The sequence below is a fragment of the Haliotis rufescens genome, unplaced genomic scaffold, assembly GCF_023055435.1.
Source record: "Haliotis rufescens isolate VD_foot unplaced genomic scaffold, xgHalRufe1.0.p SCAF_1, whole genome shotgun sequence".
In the NCBI taxonomy this organism is placed as follows: domain Eukaryota; kingdom Metazoa; phylum Mollusca; class Gastropoda; order Lepetellida; family Haliotidae; genus Haliotis; species Haliotis rufescens.
This window is the reverse complement of record NW_025963779.1, coordinates 74,194,392-74,213,147: the sequence shown is the minus strand read 5'-3', so window position 1 is coordinate 74,213,147 and position 18,756 is coordinate 74,194,392. Positions and strand designations below refer to the sequence as shown.

Below are 18,756 nucleotides of genomic sequence, written 5' to 3'. Positions count from 1 at the left end.
ATAGCATGTCGAAGATAGGGAGTAGAACATGTGAGACTGAACCTGTAGATAGCATGTCGGAGATAGGTTGTAGAACACGTGTGGGTGAACCTGTAGATAGCATGTCGGAGATAGGGTGTAGAACACGTTAGAGTGAACCTGTAGATAGCTTGTCGGAGATAGGGCGTAGAACATATGCGACTGAACCAGTAGATAGCATGTTGGAGATAGGGAGTAGAACAAGTGAGACTGAACCTGTAGTTAGCATGTCGAAGATAGGGAGTAGAACACGTGAGACTGAATCTGTAGATAGCATGTCGGAGATAGGGAGTAGAACATGTGAGGCTGAACCTGTAGATAGCATGTCGGAGATAGGGTATAGAACATGTGAGGGTGAACCAGTAGATAGCATGTCGGAGATAGGGAGTAGAACACGTGAGAGTGAACCTGTTGATAGTATGTCGGAGATAGGGTGTAGAACACGTGAGACTGAACCAGCAGATAGCATGTCGGAGATAGGGAGTAGAACACGCGAGATTGAGCCTGTAGATAGCATGTCGAAGACAGGGAGTTGAACACGTGAGAGTGAACCTTTAGATAGCATGTCGGAGATAGGGTGTAGAACACGTGAGAGTGAACCAGCAGATAGCATGTCGGAGATAGGGAGTAGAACATGTGAGACTGAACCAGCAGATAGCATGTCGGAGATAAGGAGTAGAACACGTGAGACTGAAACAGTAGATAGCATGTCGGAGATAGGGTATAGAACACGTTAGAGTGAACCTGTAGATAGCTTGTCGGAGATAGGGCGTAGAACATATGAGACTGAACCTGTAGATAACATGTCGGAGATAGGGTGTAGAACATGTGAGGGTGAACCTGTAGATACCATGTCGGAGATAGGGAGTAGAACACGTGAGAGTGAACCTGTAGATAGCATGTCGGAGATAGGGTGTAGAACATATGAGACTGAACTAGCAGATAGCATGTCGGAGATAGGGAGTAGAACATGTGGGACTGAACTATGAATATTGCACAAATGAACCGGCTACCTGTTAACTCCGTGCATGCGCTTTTATTGAAAAGCAAGAATTAATGCGCTACAAAATTAAAATAAGTCTCAAAATCACAATAATCTGGAACAATGTAATCTGTAATGGAACATGTTTGCTCCCTGTCTCCAGACTTTGGGGAAAAGATCCGATGAACGAACAGTTGATGTAAGACCAGTTGATGAAGCGATACGACCTGCTTCCCACTCCTAATACCGCTACATCATTCTCCCCAACCACAACGTAACCCACAGAGTGTGGCTACAGTCGCGATACGATTTCCTCGAAACCATCATTGATCCAATTACTTTTTTGGCTGTATATATCTTTATGATGACGATTCAGTACGTGAATGCCAATGTGTTGTTTGCATGTTAATACCAATACGATACGCGAATGCCGATGAAATATGTGAACACCGATACAAGGCGTGAATACATATACAAAATGTCAATACCGATGTACTACGTAAATGATAATACAGTGCGTGAATGCCTATATTTGTGAATACCGAAACAATACGTGAATGCCGATGTAATATGTGAATGTGAGACTGAACCTGTAGATAGCATGTCGGAGATAGGGAGTAGAACAAGTGAGACTGAACCTGTAGAGAGCATGTCGAAGATAGGGAGTAGAACATGTGAGGCTGAACCTGTAGATAGCATGTCGGAGATAGGGAGTAGAACATGTGAGACTGAACCTGTAGATAGCATGTCGAAGATAGGGAGTAGAACATGTGAGACTGAACCAGTAGATAGCATGTCGGAGATAGGGAGTAGAACACGTGAGAGTGAACCTGTTGATAGCATGTCGGAGATAGGGTGTAGAACATGTGAGACTGAACCTGTAGATAGCATGTCGAAGATAGGGAGTAGAACATGTGAGACTGAACCTGTAGATAGCATGTCGGAGATAGGTTGTAGAACACGTGTGGGTGAACCTGTAGATAGCATGTCGGAGATAGGGTGTAGAACACGTTAGAGTGAACCTGTAGATAGCTTGTCGGAGATAGGGCGTAGAACATATGCGACTGAACCAGTAGATAGCATGTTGGAGATAGGGAGTAGAACAAGTGAGACTGAACCTGTAGTTAGCATGTCGAAGATAGGGAGTAGAACACGTGAGACTGAATCTGTAGATAGCATGTCGGAGATAGGGAGTAGAACATGTGAGGCTGAACCTGTAGATAGCATGTCGGAGATAGGGTATAGAACATGTGAGGGTGAACCAGTAGATAGCATGTCGGAGATAGGGAGTAGAACACGTGAGAGTGAACCTGTTGATAGTATGTCGGAGATAGGTTGTAGAACACGTGAGACTGAACCAGCAGATAGCATGTCGGAGATAGGGAGTAGAACACGCGAGATTGAGCCTGTAGACAGCATGTCGAAGACAGGGAGTTGAACACGTGAGAGTGAACCTTTAGATAGCATGTCGGAGATAGGGAGTAGAACACGTGAGAGTGAACCTGTTGATAGTATGTCGGAGATAGGGTGTAGAACACGTGAGACTGAACCAGCAGATAGCATGTCGGAGATAGGGAGTAGAACATGTGAGACTGAACCAGCAGATAGCATGTCGGAGATAAGGAGTAGAACACGTGAGACTGAAACAGTAGATAGCATGTCGGAGATAGGGTATAGAACACGTTAGAGTGAACCTGTAGATAGCTTGTCGGAGATAGGGCGTAGAACATATGAGACTGAACCTGTAGATAACATGTCGGAGATAGGGTGTAGAACATGTGAGGGTGAACCAGTAGATACCATGTCGGAGATAGGGAGTAGAACACGTGAGAGTGAACCTGTAGATAACATGTCGGAGATAGGGTGTAGAACATATGAGACTGAACTAGCAGATAGCATGTCGGAGATAGGGAGTAGAACATGTGGGACTGAACTATGAATATTGCACAAATGAACCGGCTACCTGTTAACTCCGTGCATGCGCTTTTATTGAAAAGCAAGAATTAATGCGCTACAAAATTAAAATAAGTCTCAAAATCACAATAATCTGGAACAATGTAATCTGTAATGGAACATGTTTGCTCCCTGTCTCCAGACTTTGGGGAAAAGATCCGATGAACGAACAGTTGATGTAAGACCAGTTGATGAAGCGATACGACCTGCTTCCCACTCCTAATACCGCTACATCATTCTCCCCAACCACAACGTAACCCACAGAGTGTGGCTACAGTCGCGATACGATTTCCTCGAAACCATCATTGATCCAATTACTTTTTTGGCTGTATATATCTTTATGATGACGATTCAGTACGTGAATGCCAATGTGTTGTTTGCATGTTAATACCAATACGATACGCGAATGCCGATGAAATATGTGAACACCGATACAAGGCGTGAATACATATACAAAATGTCAATACCGATGTACTACGTAAATGATAATACAGTGCGTGAATGCCTATATTTGTGAATACCGAAACAATACGTGAATGCCGATGTAATATGTGAATGTGAGACTGAACCTGTAGATAGCATGTCGGAGATAGGGAGTAGAACAAGTGAGACTGAACCTGTAGATAGCATGTCGAAGATAGGGAGTAGAACATGTGAGGCTGAACCTGTAGATAGCATGTCGGAGATAGGGAGTAGAACATGTGAGACTGAACCTGTAGATAGCATGTCGAAGATAGGGAGTAGAACATGTGAGACTGAACCAGTAGATAGCATGTCGGAGATAGGGAGTAGAACACGTGAGAGTGAACCTGTTGATAGCATGTCGGAGATAGGGTGTAGAACATGTGAGACTGAACCTGTAGATAGCATGTCGAAGATAGGGAGTAGAACATGTGAGACTGAACCTGTAGATAGCATGTCGGAGATAGGTTGTAGAACACGTGTGGGTGAACCTGTAGATAGCATGTCGGAGATAGGGTGTAGAACACGTTAGAGTGAACCTGTAGATAGCTTGTCGGAGATAGGGCGTAGAACATATGCGACTGAACCAGTAGATAGCATGTTGGAGATAGGGAGTAGAACAAGTGAGACTGAACCTGTAGTTAGCATGTCGAAGATAGGGAGTAGAACACGTGAGACTGAATCTGTAGATAGCATGTCGGAGATAGGGAGTAGAACATGTGAGGCTGAACCTGTAGATAGCATGTCGGAGATAGGGTATAGAACATGTGAGGGTGAACCAGTAGATAGCATGTCGGAGATAGGGAGTAGAACACGTGAGAGTGAACCTGTTGATAGTATGTCGGAGATAGGGTGTAGAACACGTGAGACTGAACCAGCAGATAGCATGTCGGAGATAGGGAGTAGAACACGCGAGATTGAGCCTGTAGATAGCATGTCGAAGACAGGGAGTTGAACACGTGAGAGTGAACCTTTAGATAGCATGTCGGAGATAGGGTGTAGAACACGTGAGAGTGAACCAGCAGATAGCATGTCGGAGATAGGGAGTAGAACATGTGAGACTGAACCAGCAGATAGCATGTCGGAGATAAGGAGTAGAACACGTGAGACTGAAACAGTAGATAGCATGTCGGAGATAGGGTATAGAACACGTTAGAGTGAACCTGTAGATAGCTTGTCGGAGATAGGGCGTAGAACATATGAGACTGAACCTGTAGATAACATGTCGGAGATAGGGTGTAGAACATGTGAGGGTGAACCTGTAGATACCATGTCGGAGATAGGGAGTAGAACACGTGAGAGTGAACCTGTAGATAGCATGTCGGAGATAGGGTGTAGAACATATGAGACTGAACTAGCAGATAGCATGTCGGAGATAGGGAGTAGAACATGTGGGACTGAACTATGAATATTGCACAAATGAACCGGCTACCTGTTAACTCCGTGCATGCGCTTTTATTGAAAAGCAAGAATTAATGCGCTACAAAATTAAAATAAGTCTCAAAATCACAATAATCTGGAACAATGTAATCTGTAATGGAACATGTTTGCTCCCTGTCTCCAGACTTTGGGGAAAAGATCCGATGAACGAACAGTTGATGTAAGACCAGTTGATGAAGCGATACGACCTGCTTCCCACTCCTAATACCGCTACATCATTCTCCCCAACCACAACGTAACCCACAGAGTGTGGCTACAGTCGCGATACGATTTCCTCGAAACCATCATTGATCCAATTACTTTTTTGGCTGTATATATCTTTATGATGACGATTCAGTACGTGAATGCCAATGTGTTGTTTGCATGTTAATACCAATACGATACGCGAATGCCGATGAAATATGTGAACACCGATACAAGGCGTGAATACATATACAAAATGTCAATACCGATGTACTACGTAAATGATAATACAGTGCGTGAATGCCTATATTTGTGAATACCGAAACAATACGTGAATGCCGATGTAATATGTGAATGTGAGACTGAACCTGTAGATAGCATGTCGGAGATAGGGAGTAGAACAAGTGAGACTGAACCTGTAGATAGCATGTCGAAGATAGGGAGTAGAACATGTGAGGCTGAACCTGTAGATAGCATGTCGGAGATAGGGAGTAGAACATGTGAGACTGAACCTGTAGATAGCATGTCGAAGATAGGGAGTAGAACATGTGAGACTGAACCAGTAGATAGCATGTCGGAGATAGGGAGTAGAACACGTGAGAGTGAACCTGTTGATAGCATGTCGGAGATAGGGTGTAGAACATGTGAGACTGAACCTGTAGATAGCATGTCGAAGATAGGGAGTAGAACATGTGAGACTGAACCTGTAGATAGCATGTCGGAGATAGGTTGTAGAACACGTGTGGGTGAACCTGTAGATAGCATGTCGGAGATAGGGTGTAGAACACGTTAGAGTGAACCTGTAGATAGCTTGTCGGAGATAGGGCGTAGAACATATGCGACTGAACCAGTAGATAGCATGTTGGAGATAGGGAGTAGAACAAGTGAGACTGAACCTGTAGTTAGCATGTCGAAGATAGGGAGTAGAACACGTGAGACTGAATCTGTAGATAGCATGTCGGAGATAGGGAGTAGAACATGTGAGGCTGAACCTGTAGATAGCATGTCGGAGATAGGGTATAGAACATGTGAGGGTGAACCAGTAGATAGCATGTCGGAGATAGGGAGTAGAACACGTGAGAGTGAACCTGTTGATAGTATGTCGGAGATAGGTTGTAGAACACGTGAGACTGAACCAGCAGATAGCATGTCGGAGATAGGGAGTAGAACACGCGAGATTGAGCCTGTAGACAGCATGTCGAAGACAGGGAGTTGAACACGTGAGAGTGAACCTTTAGATAGCATGTCGGAGATAGGGAGTAGAACACGTGAGAGTGAACCTGTTGATAGTATGTCGGAGATAGGGTGTAGAACACGTGAGACTGAACCAGCAGATAGCATGTCGGAGATAGGGAGTAGAACATGTGAGACTGAACCAGCAGATAGCATGTCGGAGATAAGGAGTAGAACACGTGAGACTGAACCAGTAGATAGCATGTCGGAGATAGGGTATAGAACACGTTAGAGTGAACCTGTAGATAGCTTGTCGGAGATAGGGCGTAGAACATATGAGACTGAACCTGTAGATAACATGTCGGAGATAGGGTGTAGAACATGTGAGGGTGAACCAGTAGATACCATGTCGGAGATAGGGAGTAGAACACGTGAGAGTGAACCTGTAGATAACATGTCGGAGATAGGGTGTAGAACATATGAGACTGAACTAGCAGATAGCATGTCGGAGATAGGGAGTAGAACATGTGGGACTGAACTATGAATATTGCACAAATGAACCGGCTACCTGTTAACTCCGTGCATGCGCTTTTATTGAAAAGCAAGAATTAATGCGCTACAAAATTAAAATAAGTCTCAAAATCACAATAATCTGGAACAATGTACTCTGTAATGGAACATGTTTGCTCCCTGTCTCCAGACTTTGGGGAAAAGATCCGATGAACGAACAGTTGATGTAAGACCAGTTGATGAAGCGATACGACCTGCTTCCCACTCCTAATACCGCTACATCATTCTCCCCAACCACAACGTAACCCACAGAGTGTGGCTACAGTCGCGATACGATTTCCTCGAAACCATCATTGATCCAATTACTTTTTTGGCTGTATATATCTTTATGATGACGATTCAGTACGTGAATGCCAATGTGTTGTTTGCATGTTAATACCAATACGATACGCGAATGCCGATGAAATATGTGAACACCGATACAAGGCGTGAATACATATACAAAATGTCAATACCGATGTACTACGTAAATGATAGTACAGTGCGTGAATGCCTGTATTTGTAAATACCGAAACAATACGTGAATGCCGATGTAATATGTGAATGTGAGACTGAACCTGTAGACAGCATGTCGGAGATAGGGAGTAGAACACGTGAGACTGAACCTGTAGATAGCATGTCGAAGATAGGGAGTAGAACATGTGAGGCTGAACCTGTAGATAGCATGTTGGAGATAGGGTATAGAACATGGAAGACTGAACCAGTAGATAGCATGTCGGAGATAGGGAGTAGAACATGTGAGACTGAACCTGTAGATAGCATGTCGAAGATAGGGAGTAGAACATGTGAGGCTGAACCTGTAGATAGCATGTCGGAGATAGGGAGTAGAACATGTGAGGCTGAACCTGTAGATAGCATGTCGAAGATAGGGAGTAGAACATGTGAGGGTGAACCTGTAGATAGCATGTGGAAGATAGGGTGTAGAACATGTGAGGGTGAACCTATAGATAGCATGTCGGAGATCGGGAGTAGAACATGTGAGGGTGAACCAGTAGATAGCATGTCGGAGATAGGGAGTAGAACACGTGAGACTGAACCTGTAGATAGCATTTTGAAGATAGGGAGTAGAACATGTGAGGCTGAACCAGTAGATAGCATGTCGGAGATAGGGAGTAGAACATGTGAGGCTGAACCTGTAGATAGCATGTCGGAGATAGGGAGTAGAACATGTGAGGCTGAACCTGTAGATAGCATGTCGAAGATAGGGAGTAGAACATGTGAGGGTGAACCTGTAGATAGCATGTGGAAGATAGGGTGTAGAACACGTGAGGGTGAACCTATAGATAGCATGTCGGAGATCGGGAGTAGAACATGTGAGGGTGAACCAGTAGATAGCATGTCGGAGATAGGGAGTAGAACACGTGAGACTGAACCTGTAGATAGCATGTCGGAGATAGGGCATAGAACACGTTAGAGTGAACCTGTAGATAGCTTGTCGGAGATAGGGCGTAGAACATATGAGACTGAACCTGTAGATAACATGTCGGAGATAGGGTGTAGAACATGTGAGGGTGAACCAGTAGATACCATGTCGGAGATAGGGAGTAGAACCCGTGAGGGTGAACCTGTAGATAGCATGTCGGAGATAGGGAGTAGAACCCGTGAGAGTGAACCTGTAGATAGCATGTCGGAGATAGGGTGTAGAACATATGAGACTGAACTAGCAGATAGCATGTCGGAGATAGGGAGTAGAACATGTGAGGCTGAACCTGTAGATAGCATGTCGGAGATAGGGAGTAGAACATGTGAGGCTGAACCAGCAGATAGCATGTCGGAGATCGGGAGTAGAACATGTGAGGGTGAACCTGTAGATAGCATGTCGGAGATCGGGAGTAGACCATGTGAGACTGAACCAGCAGATAGCATGTCGGAGATAGGGAGTAGAACACGTGAGACTGAACCTGTAGATAGCATGTCGGAGATAGAGAGTAGAACATGTGAGGCTGAACCTGAAGATAGCATGTCGGAGATAGGGAGTAGAACATGTGAGACTGAACCAGCAGATAGCATGTCGGAGATAGGGAGTAGAATATGTGAGACTGAGCCTGTAGATAGCATGTCGAAGATAGGGAGTAGAACACGTGAGAGTGAACCTGTAGATAGCATGTCGGAGATAGGGTGTAGAACACGTGAGACTGAACCAGCAGATAGCATGTCGGAGATAGGGTGTAGAACACGTGAGGGTGAACCTATAGATAGCATGTCGGAGATCGGGAGTAGAACATGTGAGGGTGAACCAGTAGATAGCATGTCGGAGATAGGGAGTAGAACACGTGATAGTGAACCAGTAGATAGCATGTCGGAGATAGGGTGTAGAACATATGAGACTGAACCAGCAGATAGCATGTCGGAGATAGGGAGTAGAACATGTGAGGGTGAACCAGTAGATACCATGTCGGAGATAGGGAGTAGAACACGTGATAGTGAACCAGTAGATAGCATGTCGGAGATAGGGAGTAGAACATGTGAGACTGAACCAGCAGATGCCATGTCGGAGATAGGGAGTAGAACACGTGAGAGTGAACAAGTAGATAGCATGTCGAAGATAGGGAGTAGGCGAGGTGAGATTGGGATTAACGTCGCGTATGTATGTGTCTGTGTCTGTGTGTGACTAATGCCTATTTTATAGCGCTAGCCCACTGAGATACCACGCCGCAGTTTAACATGAATACCCTACTCAGACACAGTATACAGACTCGGAGCCGACCAGTCCTCGTTTTATCGCGTTAATGACGAGCGCCAGACAGGGTAATACCAAGTACCATCTTTTAACGTCTTTTGGAAACGCGGCCGGGAGTCGAACCCCGACCTTCCGCTCTCGTTGGACGCTCTACCACCGATATGGTGTAGAACACGCAAGGCTGAATCAGTCGATAGCATGTGGAAGTTAGTGTGGAGAACATGTGAGACTGAAACGATTTCACAGGAGATTGGGAAATCGCAGGGCCAGCATTGCGAAATAAATGTGTGGGACGGGAGGGAGGGGGTTGAGGGGGTGGGGGGGTGGGTGGTGTCTCGAGGTGATCTCGATGTTTCCGTCAGTTGAGGCCGGGCGCTTGCTGTATGTAATGTGTGGATCTTCATGTATATGCAACATCCGGTTTCATTCTAAGAATTACTAAAATGACAGATTTTGTCAAACTCTGAAAACCAGTATTTTTACACATAATGCTTCTCTGCATTATGTGTGAAGTATTTTAGGAAGGAAGTATTCATAAACTTATTCCTGTATCTGTCATGACGGTGGTTATAGCTCTATCATGTGATTATATCAATCTGTCTTATTTAGGGGAGTTTTGAACCTCATCAGAGAACTAAAATAACTCGAAACTTTTTGTGGGGTCAAACTTAAATATGTCATTTATATTTTACTCACTGTGACAAAGACCCTTAGCTGGAAGGCCTACGCACGATTTTACGTGTGAAATAATGTTCTAATTCTAAGGAATAATCATGCATTTCCACGAAAAGTGTAGGTAGGAATGTGATGAATTCAGTAGCATTATCTAATTAATTAACGCAACTTATGCATCATCTTTATATTGTATATCAGGATCTTCCTGGTTTCGCGTCCAACTCATGCTTTAGGCTGTCTATATAATTAGCAAACAACGCCATCTCCACGTGAGCTACATTTAGTCAAGACAAACCTATGTTTCTCTAAAATCTTGCGCTAGCTATTAATTCACCTCTGTTAATAAACGCACGAATTTACAATTAGATGAAACACAAGTTATTCGTAATATTAAAATTGACGTGGACTAAATACTGGTTAGAGAAAGCTGTTAAAATACGGAATTCAACAAAGGAATGATTGCTGCAAACATATGAAAATGGATAACGTTGGACGTGTCAGTATATTTTATAATATAGAAATAAGCACAATAAAATATAAGTATATAAATATTTATCAAGAAGTGTATTCACCTATTTGTGCCCTGATATAAATATCGCACAGCGGAATCCGGCGTCCGGGTCTTGATGTGGAATATCTCAATAGTTTATGAATTATTTTTAAAAACAATAAAGTATTCTATGGGCAAATAAATCATGTACTCACCGATTGGGGTCAAAGCAGAATTGTCGCTGCAATAACTGCGGGTTGCGTTTCGGATTAGGAAAGATCTGGGCATACTGACGGCGAGAGTTGTTATGTCGCGTGTCACTCGAGAAGACACGTGCAAAATGAAATATCACTTTCGATAATGATAACACTTCAGGCCTTCGTCTGGGATATACTCACACCAGCGCATGCGCACATGTCGCCAGATTTGATCGAGTCAAAACAGCGACGCATCAAAGTTGTAAACACCATCCATGGGTAGGACAGTTATTTTTATAGTTTGGGCCACTTGGCACGAACGGCTCGTAAAGACAATGACCCGATTAAATGTTTGTTAAAAATATGCGGTTATCCCTTAACAAGATAGTAGGACGTGTAAATAGTGACAGGTATTGACTTTTAGTACACATAATTTCTTGAGCGGAAAATATAAATTTAACGATAAGATGCCACATGTAAATTGTGTTTGTTTACGACGTATATGTATGGCACCTTTACATATAATCATGTTACACCCACGCTGAGAGGTTTATTAATATATTTCGTGAACGTGGCGTATGAAGAATAAGTGAGTTATCCCACTTACCCTGCATACAAACGAGTAATACAGTTATCCCACCTACCCTGCATACAAACGGGTAATACAGTTATCCCACTTACCCTGCATTAAATCGGCTAATACAGTTATCCCAATAACCTTGCATACAAACGGGTAATACAGTTATCCCACTCACCCTGCATACAAACGGGTAATACAGTTATCCCACTAACCCTGCGTACACACGGGTAATACAGTTATCCCACTTACCCTGCATTAAATCGGCTAATACAGTTATCCCAATAACCTTGCATTCAAACGGGTAATACAGTTATCCCAATAACCTTGCATACAAACGGGTAATAAAGTTATCCCAATAACCTTGCATACAAACGGGTAAGACAGTTATCCCACTAACCCTGCATACAAACGGGTAATACAGTTATCCCAATAACCCTGCATACAAACGGGTAATACAGTTATCCCACTAAACCTGCATACAAACGGGTAATACAGTTATCCCAATAACCCTGCATACAAACGGGTAATACAGTTATCCCAATAACCCTGCATACAAACGGGTGATAAAGTTATCCCAATAACCCTGCATACAAACGGGTAAGACAGTTATCCCAAAAACCCTGCATACAAACGGGCAATAGAGTTATCCCACTAACCCTGCATACAAACGGGTAATACAGTTATCCCAATAACCCTGCATACAAACGGGTAATACAGTTATCCCACTTACCCTGCATACAAACGGGTAATAAAGTTATCCCAATAACCCTGCATACAAACGGGCAATACAGTTATCCCACTTACCCTGCATACAAACGGGTAATACAGTTATCCCACTAACCCTGCATACAAACGGGTAATACAGTTATCCCACTAACCCTGCATACAAACGGGTACTACAGTTATCCCAATAGCCCTGCATACAAACGGGTAATACAGTTATCCTAATAACCCTGCATACAAACGGGTAATACAGTTATCCCACTAACCCTGCATACAAACGGGTAATCGATAGTACGGCTATGTGTCATCACATAGCCAGACAACAAGAACGCACTTGACACAATTTACGCCCTGTGATCTCCACAGGGTACTTCTACGTAAGTGGCTTCTTGGAGTCTTGTATAGTTTGGTCAGTTGTGGTGATAGTGGTCGTGGTCATGAAGACATGGCTTTCCCCGATAGAGTGACATGTTTATCTTCGGGTAGCGTAATGTGGTGGGGTAATCGCCGGGTAGGACCACCGCTTGTTTCTTGTTGGTATAACGCCGCGCTCAGTCCAGGTCCAACTGTATGTCGGGAACCTGTGTATACTCACGTCTGGACAAGTAGTGATCGATATTATAAGCAACGGGTAGAATGTAACGTCAGGTAGAAGTGGGTTTATCTTTGCGTAAATAGTAGAATAAAGGGTTAAAATTGCGCCGGGAAACATTAGGTCAGGTGGTGGCACGCCCCCCATCCACTAAAAAATGATATCATTTACGTAATCTACTCAGTGAAAGGGCTGCGTTTGTAATGTTCCATGTCCCAACAAATATCTTATATCCTGGTTTGGAACACGTGTTTATGTATGTCCTGTTTCCGGACTTTCGAAGAATTCAAACATTGTTCGATCGTTAATCTCGAAAAGAAAATTAAGATAATCATGATACAACTCCACACACATCAAATAAAATATTTTTGATGTTAAAAGTCAGTTATTTAGGCTAACGCCTTACTAACGAGAACACATGGGATAGATCAACAGCTGTAATTTACTACCACCACGCCCCCCTCTCCCAACTACAGCTCCACTCCAACCACTTGCGCGTCTCTCGGCGTCACTCCTTCGTCACCACATGTCGGGGGCTGTTTCGGTGTGAAACGACAGTATAATGGCTTGATGACAGTGCAAGATAGCCTGGTGATCGGCTACAAATGTCCTCACCACCCATTACTATCTACGACATGTCTTGTTTACAGTCATAGAAATCTTATCCATGGCGATGTTTTCATGATGTCCCATTTCTGTACACGTGTACCATATGTGAAGGGTATAGCGTTTACGGGGTTAATTGTTTTCATTAAATCTGTCAATCTCCCTGTTTGCTATCAGTTCTCGATGATTGCATTCTTTCCACATATTTTCCATTACCTGTTCCATGCTTTTGTTGGTTCTTCAAAATTCTAAAGTACCGTTACTGAAATCCGTACATAATTGCTTTGAAATCAAAACGGAATTCGCCACTTTTCGTATTTCGGGAGACACTTGACAGGGTTGCCAAACGTTAGCTAACGACGAGGGCACATCCCTGGCTGACTATGACATGACCTATGACCCATGTTCCTTGTCGTGAACAGTTAACATTAGTTTCCAGTATTTTTCTATAATCAGATTTATAGCATTCCCCGCATTCTTCAGCCACAGTCTGCCTTCACAGACCCCATTCTTCAGTCACTGTCTGTCTTCACAGACCCATTCTTCAGTCATTGTCTGCCTTCACAGACCCATTCTTCAGCCACAGTCTGTCTTCACAGACCCATTCTTCAGTCACTGTCTGTCTTCACAGACCCATTCTTCAGCCACAGTCTGTCTTCACAGACCCCATTCTTCAGTCACTCTCTGCCTTCACAGACCCATTTTTCAGGCATTGTCTGCCTTCACAGACCCATTCTTCAGTCACTCTCTGCCTTCACGTACCCATTCTTCAGCCACAGTCTGTCTTCACAGACCCCATTCTTCAGTCACTCTCTGCCTTCACAGACCCATTCTTCAGTCATTCTCTGCCTTCACAGACCAATTCTTCAGCCACTGTCTGCCTTCACGGACCCATTCTTCAGTCACTCTCTGCCTTCACAGACCCATTCTTCAGTCACTGTCTGCCTTCACAGACCCATTCTTCAGTCACTCTCTGCCTTCACAGACCCATTCTTCAGTCATTGTCTGCCTTCACAGACCCATTCTTCAGTCACTGTCTGCCTTCACAGACCCCATTCTTCAGTCACTCTCTGACTTCACAGACCCATTCTTCAGTCACTGTCTGCCTTCATGGACCCATTCTTCAGTCATTGTCTGCCTTCACAGACCCATTCTTCAGTCACTCTCTGCCTTCACGGACACATTCTTCAGTCATTGTCTGCCTTCACAGACCCATTCTTCAGTCACTGTCTGCCTTCACAGACCCCATTCTTCAGTCACTTTCTGCCTTCACAGACCCATTCTTCAGTTACTGTCTGCCTTCACAGACCCATTCTTCAGTTACTGTCTGCCTTCACAGACCAATTCTTCAGTCACCGTCTGCCTTCACAGACCCATTATTCAGTCACTGTCTGCCTTCACAGACGCCATTCTTCAGCAAATGTCTGCCTTCACGGACCCATTCTTCAGTCACTCTCTGCCTTCACAGACCCCATTCTTCAGTCACTGTCTGTCTTCACAGACCCATTCTTCAGTCACTCTCTGCCTTCGCAGACCGATTCTTCAGTCACTGTCTGCCTTCACAGACCCATTCTTCAGTCACTGTCTGCCTTCATGGACCCATTCTTCAGTCACTCTCTGCCTTCACAGACCCATTCTTCAGTCACTCTCTGCCTTCACAGACCCCATTCTTCAGTCACTTTCTGCCTTCACAGACCCATTCTTCAGTTACTGTCTGCCTTCACAGACCCATTCTTCAGTTACTGTCTGCCTTCACAGACCAATTCTTCAGTCACCGTCTGCCTTCACAGACCCATTCTTCAGTCACTGTCTGCCTTCACGGACCCCATTCTTCAGTCACTGTCTGCCTTCACAGACCCATTCTTCAGTCACTCTCTGCCTTCACAGACCCATTCCTCAGTCACTGTCTGCCTTCACAGACCCATTCTTCAGTCACTGTCTGCCTTCACGGACCCCATTCTTCAGTCACTGTCTGCCTTGATGGGACCCGTGAAGATCCGGGATAGATTAGGTCTCCTGCAACCCATGCTTGCCGTAAAGGGCGACTTTGCTTGTCGTTCCTAAGAGGCGACAAACGGGATCTGGTTGTCAGGCTCGCTGACTTTGATGCATGTGTCATCGCATCCCATCGTACTGCCAGCATTACAGACTGCAGTTTCCCTCACGCACATTTGGTCACAGACAAATCTGACGCGACAAAGTTCCGGCTGCACGCTTCCTATGGAAGTAGACATGTGATGGATGATAAATTATTTCGTTATTTCTTTTTATTTCTTTATTTTGCAAAATCAGGATATCCCTCATAACCACAATTCTTGGTTAATGACTAATTGAATTAAAATGCTTTTTGGTTCCTGGTTCATACAGATAGAGCCATTTCGTATTATTGTACTACACGTCCGGGAAGAAGAACGTGTACACCCATGCTTGATGATGGCTACAAATCAAGCAAAAACAAGATAAATGGTTATTTGATTGGTGATTTATGTCATGCGGGTATCATAGTTAAGCTTTTGGACCTTAAATATACAGCGTTTCGGCTGCTGTTTTTACCCTCCTGGTTACGAATTGATATCCTTTGTAATTGTTTGGTCAAATTCAATTTGCAAAAGTATACTTTATTTAGCCCCGCAAAACATTTTCTTGGGTTGCACATGAGCAGGGATCCGATATTGTTTATATGCACAAAAAATTACACATGTCCTAGGTTGGATTAGCCAGAGAAATGGGATATGCGGTGAATGTTTACTTCAATGAAACATGAGTGAGTGGGTTTTACGCCATTTAAGCAAAAGCCAAACAATATCAGAAAGATTAACCAATATGGAATCGAGCCCGGGCTTTCGGTGTGACGGCGACCACTTTGGTCTTAAGGCTTCACAGGGAAATATGATTTGCGAATGTTGTGATGGGAACGTAGTTGTGATTATTGACCATTTTCCAATGTGAAATATCCTTTCAGCTGTCATGAGAATCATCCCAGAGACAATGAAGGCTTACAGTGGCTGTGAATAGCTTATTCACGTTCTAAATGTGGAGTATTTTCTTTGACCTTCTGGGAGGCGATATCTCATGCCACATCTTATCAGAACAATCAGATTTGAAAAAAAAAAACGTTTTGTATCCGCACAAGTATTCGGCTTTTAAATGGTAGCTGAAATACTTTTTCATTTAATATTTCATGATTTTGTTGTTATCAGTATATATATACTTATGCACTTTTACTTGTAAACAGCATTCCCTTGCGGGTGATAAAGTCTTGTCACTGTCAGTGTCAATGTGACTACCCAGGGACCTAGACTGACATATAGTCCTCGAAATAAAGTTTTCTATAAAGTTAGATGAAAAAAAATCCTTCAGAAAACCCTCGGGTATTATGTAACCTCAAGTGTGCCAATTTCAAAAGCTGCAAAGGTAATGAGTATAGACTGTTAGAGCTGAGAATGGGATGGGTATAGGCAGCTAGAGCTGAGAATGGGATGGGTATAGACAGCTAGAGCTGAGAATAGGATGGGTATAGACAGCTAGAGCTGAGAATGGGATGAGTATAGACAGCTAGAGATGAGAATGAGATGGGTATAGACAGCTAGAGCTGAGAATGGGATGGGTATAGACAGCTAGAGCTGAGAATGGGATGGGTATAGACAGCTAGAGCTGAGAATGGGATGGGTATAGACAGCTAGAGCTGAGAATAGGATGGGTATAGACAGCTAGAGCTGAGAATGGGATGGGTATAGACAGCTAGAGCTGAGAATGGGATGGGGATAGGCAGCTAGAGCTGAGAATAGGATGGGTATAGACAGCTAGAGCTGAGAATGGGATGGGTATAGACAGCTAGAGCTGAGAATGGGATGGGTATAGACAGCTAGAGCTGAGAATGGGATGGGTATAGGCAGCTAGAGCTGAGAATAGGATGGGTATAGACAGCTAGAGCTGAGAATGGGATGGGTATAGACAGCTAGAGCTGAGAATGGGATGGGTATAGACAGCTAGAGCTGAGAATGGGATGGGTATAGACAGCTAGAGCTGAGAATGGGATGGGTATAGGCAGCTAGTGCTGAGAATGAGATTATGAGAATGTAATGTGGGTGATTGGGTTTATTTAGATATATGCTGTGGGGTCTGTTAGAGAAAGATTACATGGGGATCGAACATTTGATATTCGTGTGGGGCGTTGGAGGTTTTGTAAAGAAATAACTTGTTCCAGAAACTACTGAACATAAGTAACCTTGCCGCAGGTTTTACAAACATCATTTTTTTGTACTCTGGACTAAGAAACTTGTTTGGCTCAAAATAAACAAATACGTATTTTCTCAAACAAAATTCCAACGATGATCTGTTCTGATCCTTCTAGAGAACGATCTAAGAGGGAAATTAGTCTGTGTCCCAGACCCTTGAGAATAAATTAAATATGAATCCAACTCAAGTCTAGAAATGAAGCATTGTTCTGGGCTCCATTTGAATTTTACTTTTTATTTTGAGGACATATATTTTTAAATAAGATAGCTTTATTTCTGGGACTACATGTTAGCCTAGAGGGGGAGTTTACGCCTTACGCCACTAGCCATGGGCCGCTAACAACGTTTAGTTCATAGTTAGTGAGTGAGATGGGTTGAACACAGTTGCATGTCGGCGTGTCAGCTTAACGTGTGAGGAAAGCCCAAGGTGATGCAGGTCTTACAGTTCAACCATTTGGTGAAGGCAACGAGCATGATCATAGGCTGGAACGTCGCCCTGAAGGCCAACCCCGTCTTCAATGATTTAACAACTTCTAAAGGATATTTTGTGAGGACATCTCATCGACAGAAATCCACAAGTCAGTCCTGCCTTTCTTTAAAGGATGACGAGAGACGTTTGTTCGGAAATAACATTGGAGAAACCTACCACAGTATCATTATCAAATATGTATGTAAAATTTCTCATGTTCAAAGGTTTGAATCGCAATATGGCTGCAATATTGCCGATGCGATGTAACAATTTTAACTCACTCACTCACTCTAAGGTTTGACAGAGTATTCGCCATTGTTATCTGTAGCGTGCAATTATGTTTGTAACATGAACTTAATTATGAGACATATTTCCCTGAGTCAGTGTGAGTGAGTATGGTTTTACGCCGCTTTTAGCAATATTCCAGCAATATCACGGCTTCACACATTGTACCCATGTCGGGAATCGAACCCGGGTCTTCGGCGTGACGAGCGAACGCTTTAACCACTAGGCTACCCGACCGTCCCCAGTCATTTCATTGAGTGAGGAATGTGAATCTCAAAGGTATGTTGCTCGCGATTAAGAAATCCTTTAACAAATATAGGTTTAGTTATAAATTTACTGAGACATGTTTTCAGTAAGATATTATGTAAATTGCTTAACCTAATTGCCACAGTTGTGAAATTATTAAATATGATCTTTGTGTACACTTTTCCTGACATTTG

The 18,756-nt window shown here is 43.6% G+C and overlaps 1 protein-coding gene across 1 annotated transcript in view; it reads right to left on the bottom strand.

Moving 5' to 3' along the window:
• The window catches only part of LOC124146775 (protein odd-skipped-related 1-like), a 50,553-nt gene extending 39,562 nt beyond the window's left edge, over positions 1–10,991 (bottom strand). Inside the window, exon 1 of the mRNA XM_046517229.2 lies at positions 10,842–10,991. Within this exon, the coding sequence (XP_046373185.1) occupies positions 10,842–10,914 (73 nt within the window). The 5' untranslated portion in view covers positions 10,915–10,991. The remainder of the gene's footprint in view (positions 1–10,841) is intronic.
• Between the last annotated feature and the right edge of the window lie 7,765 nt (positions 10,992–18,756).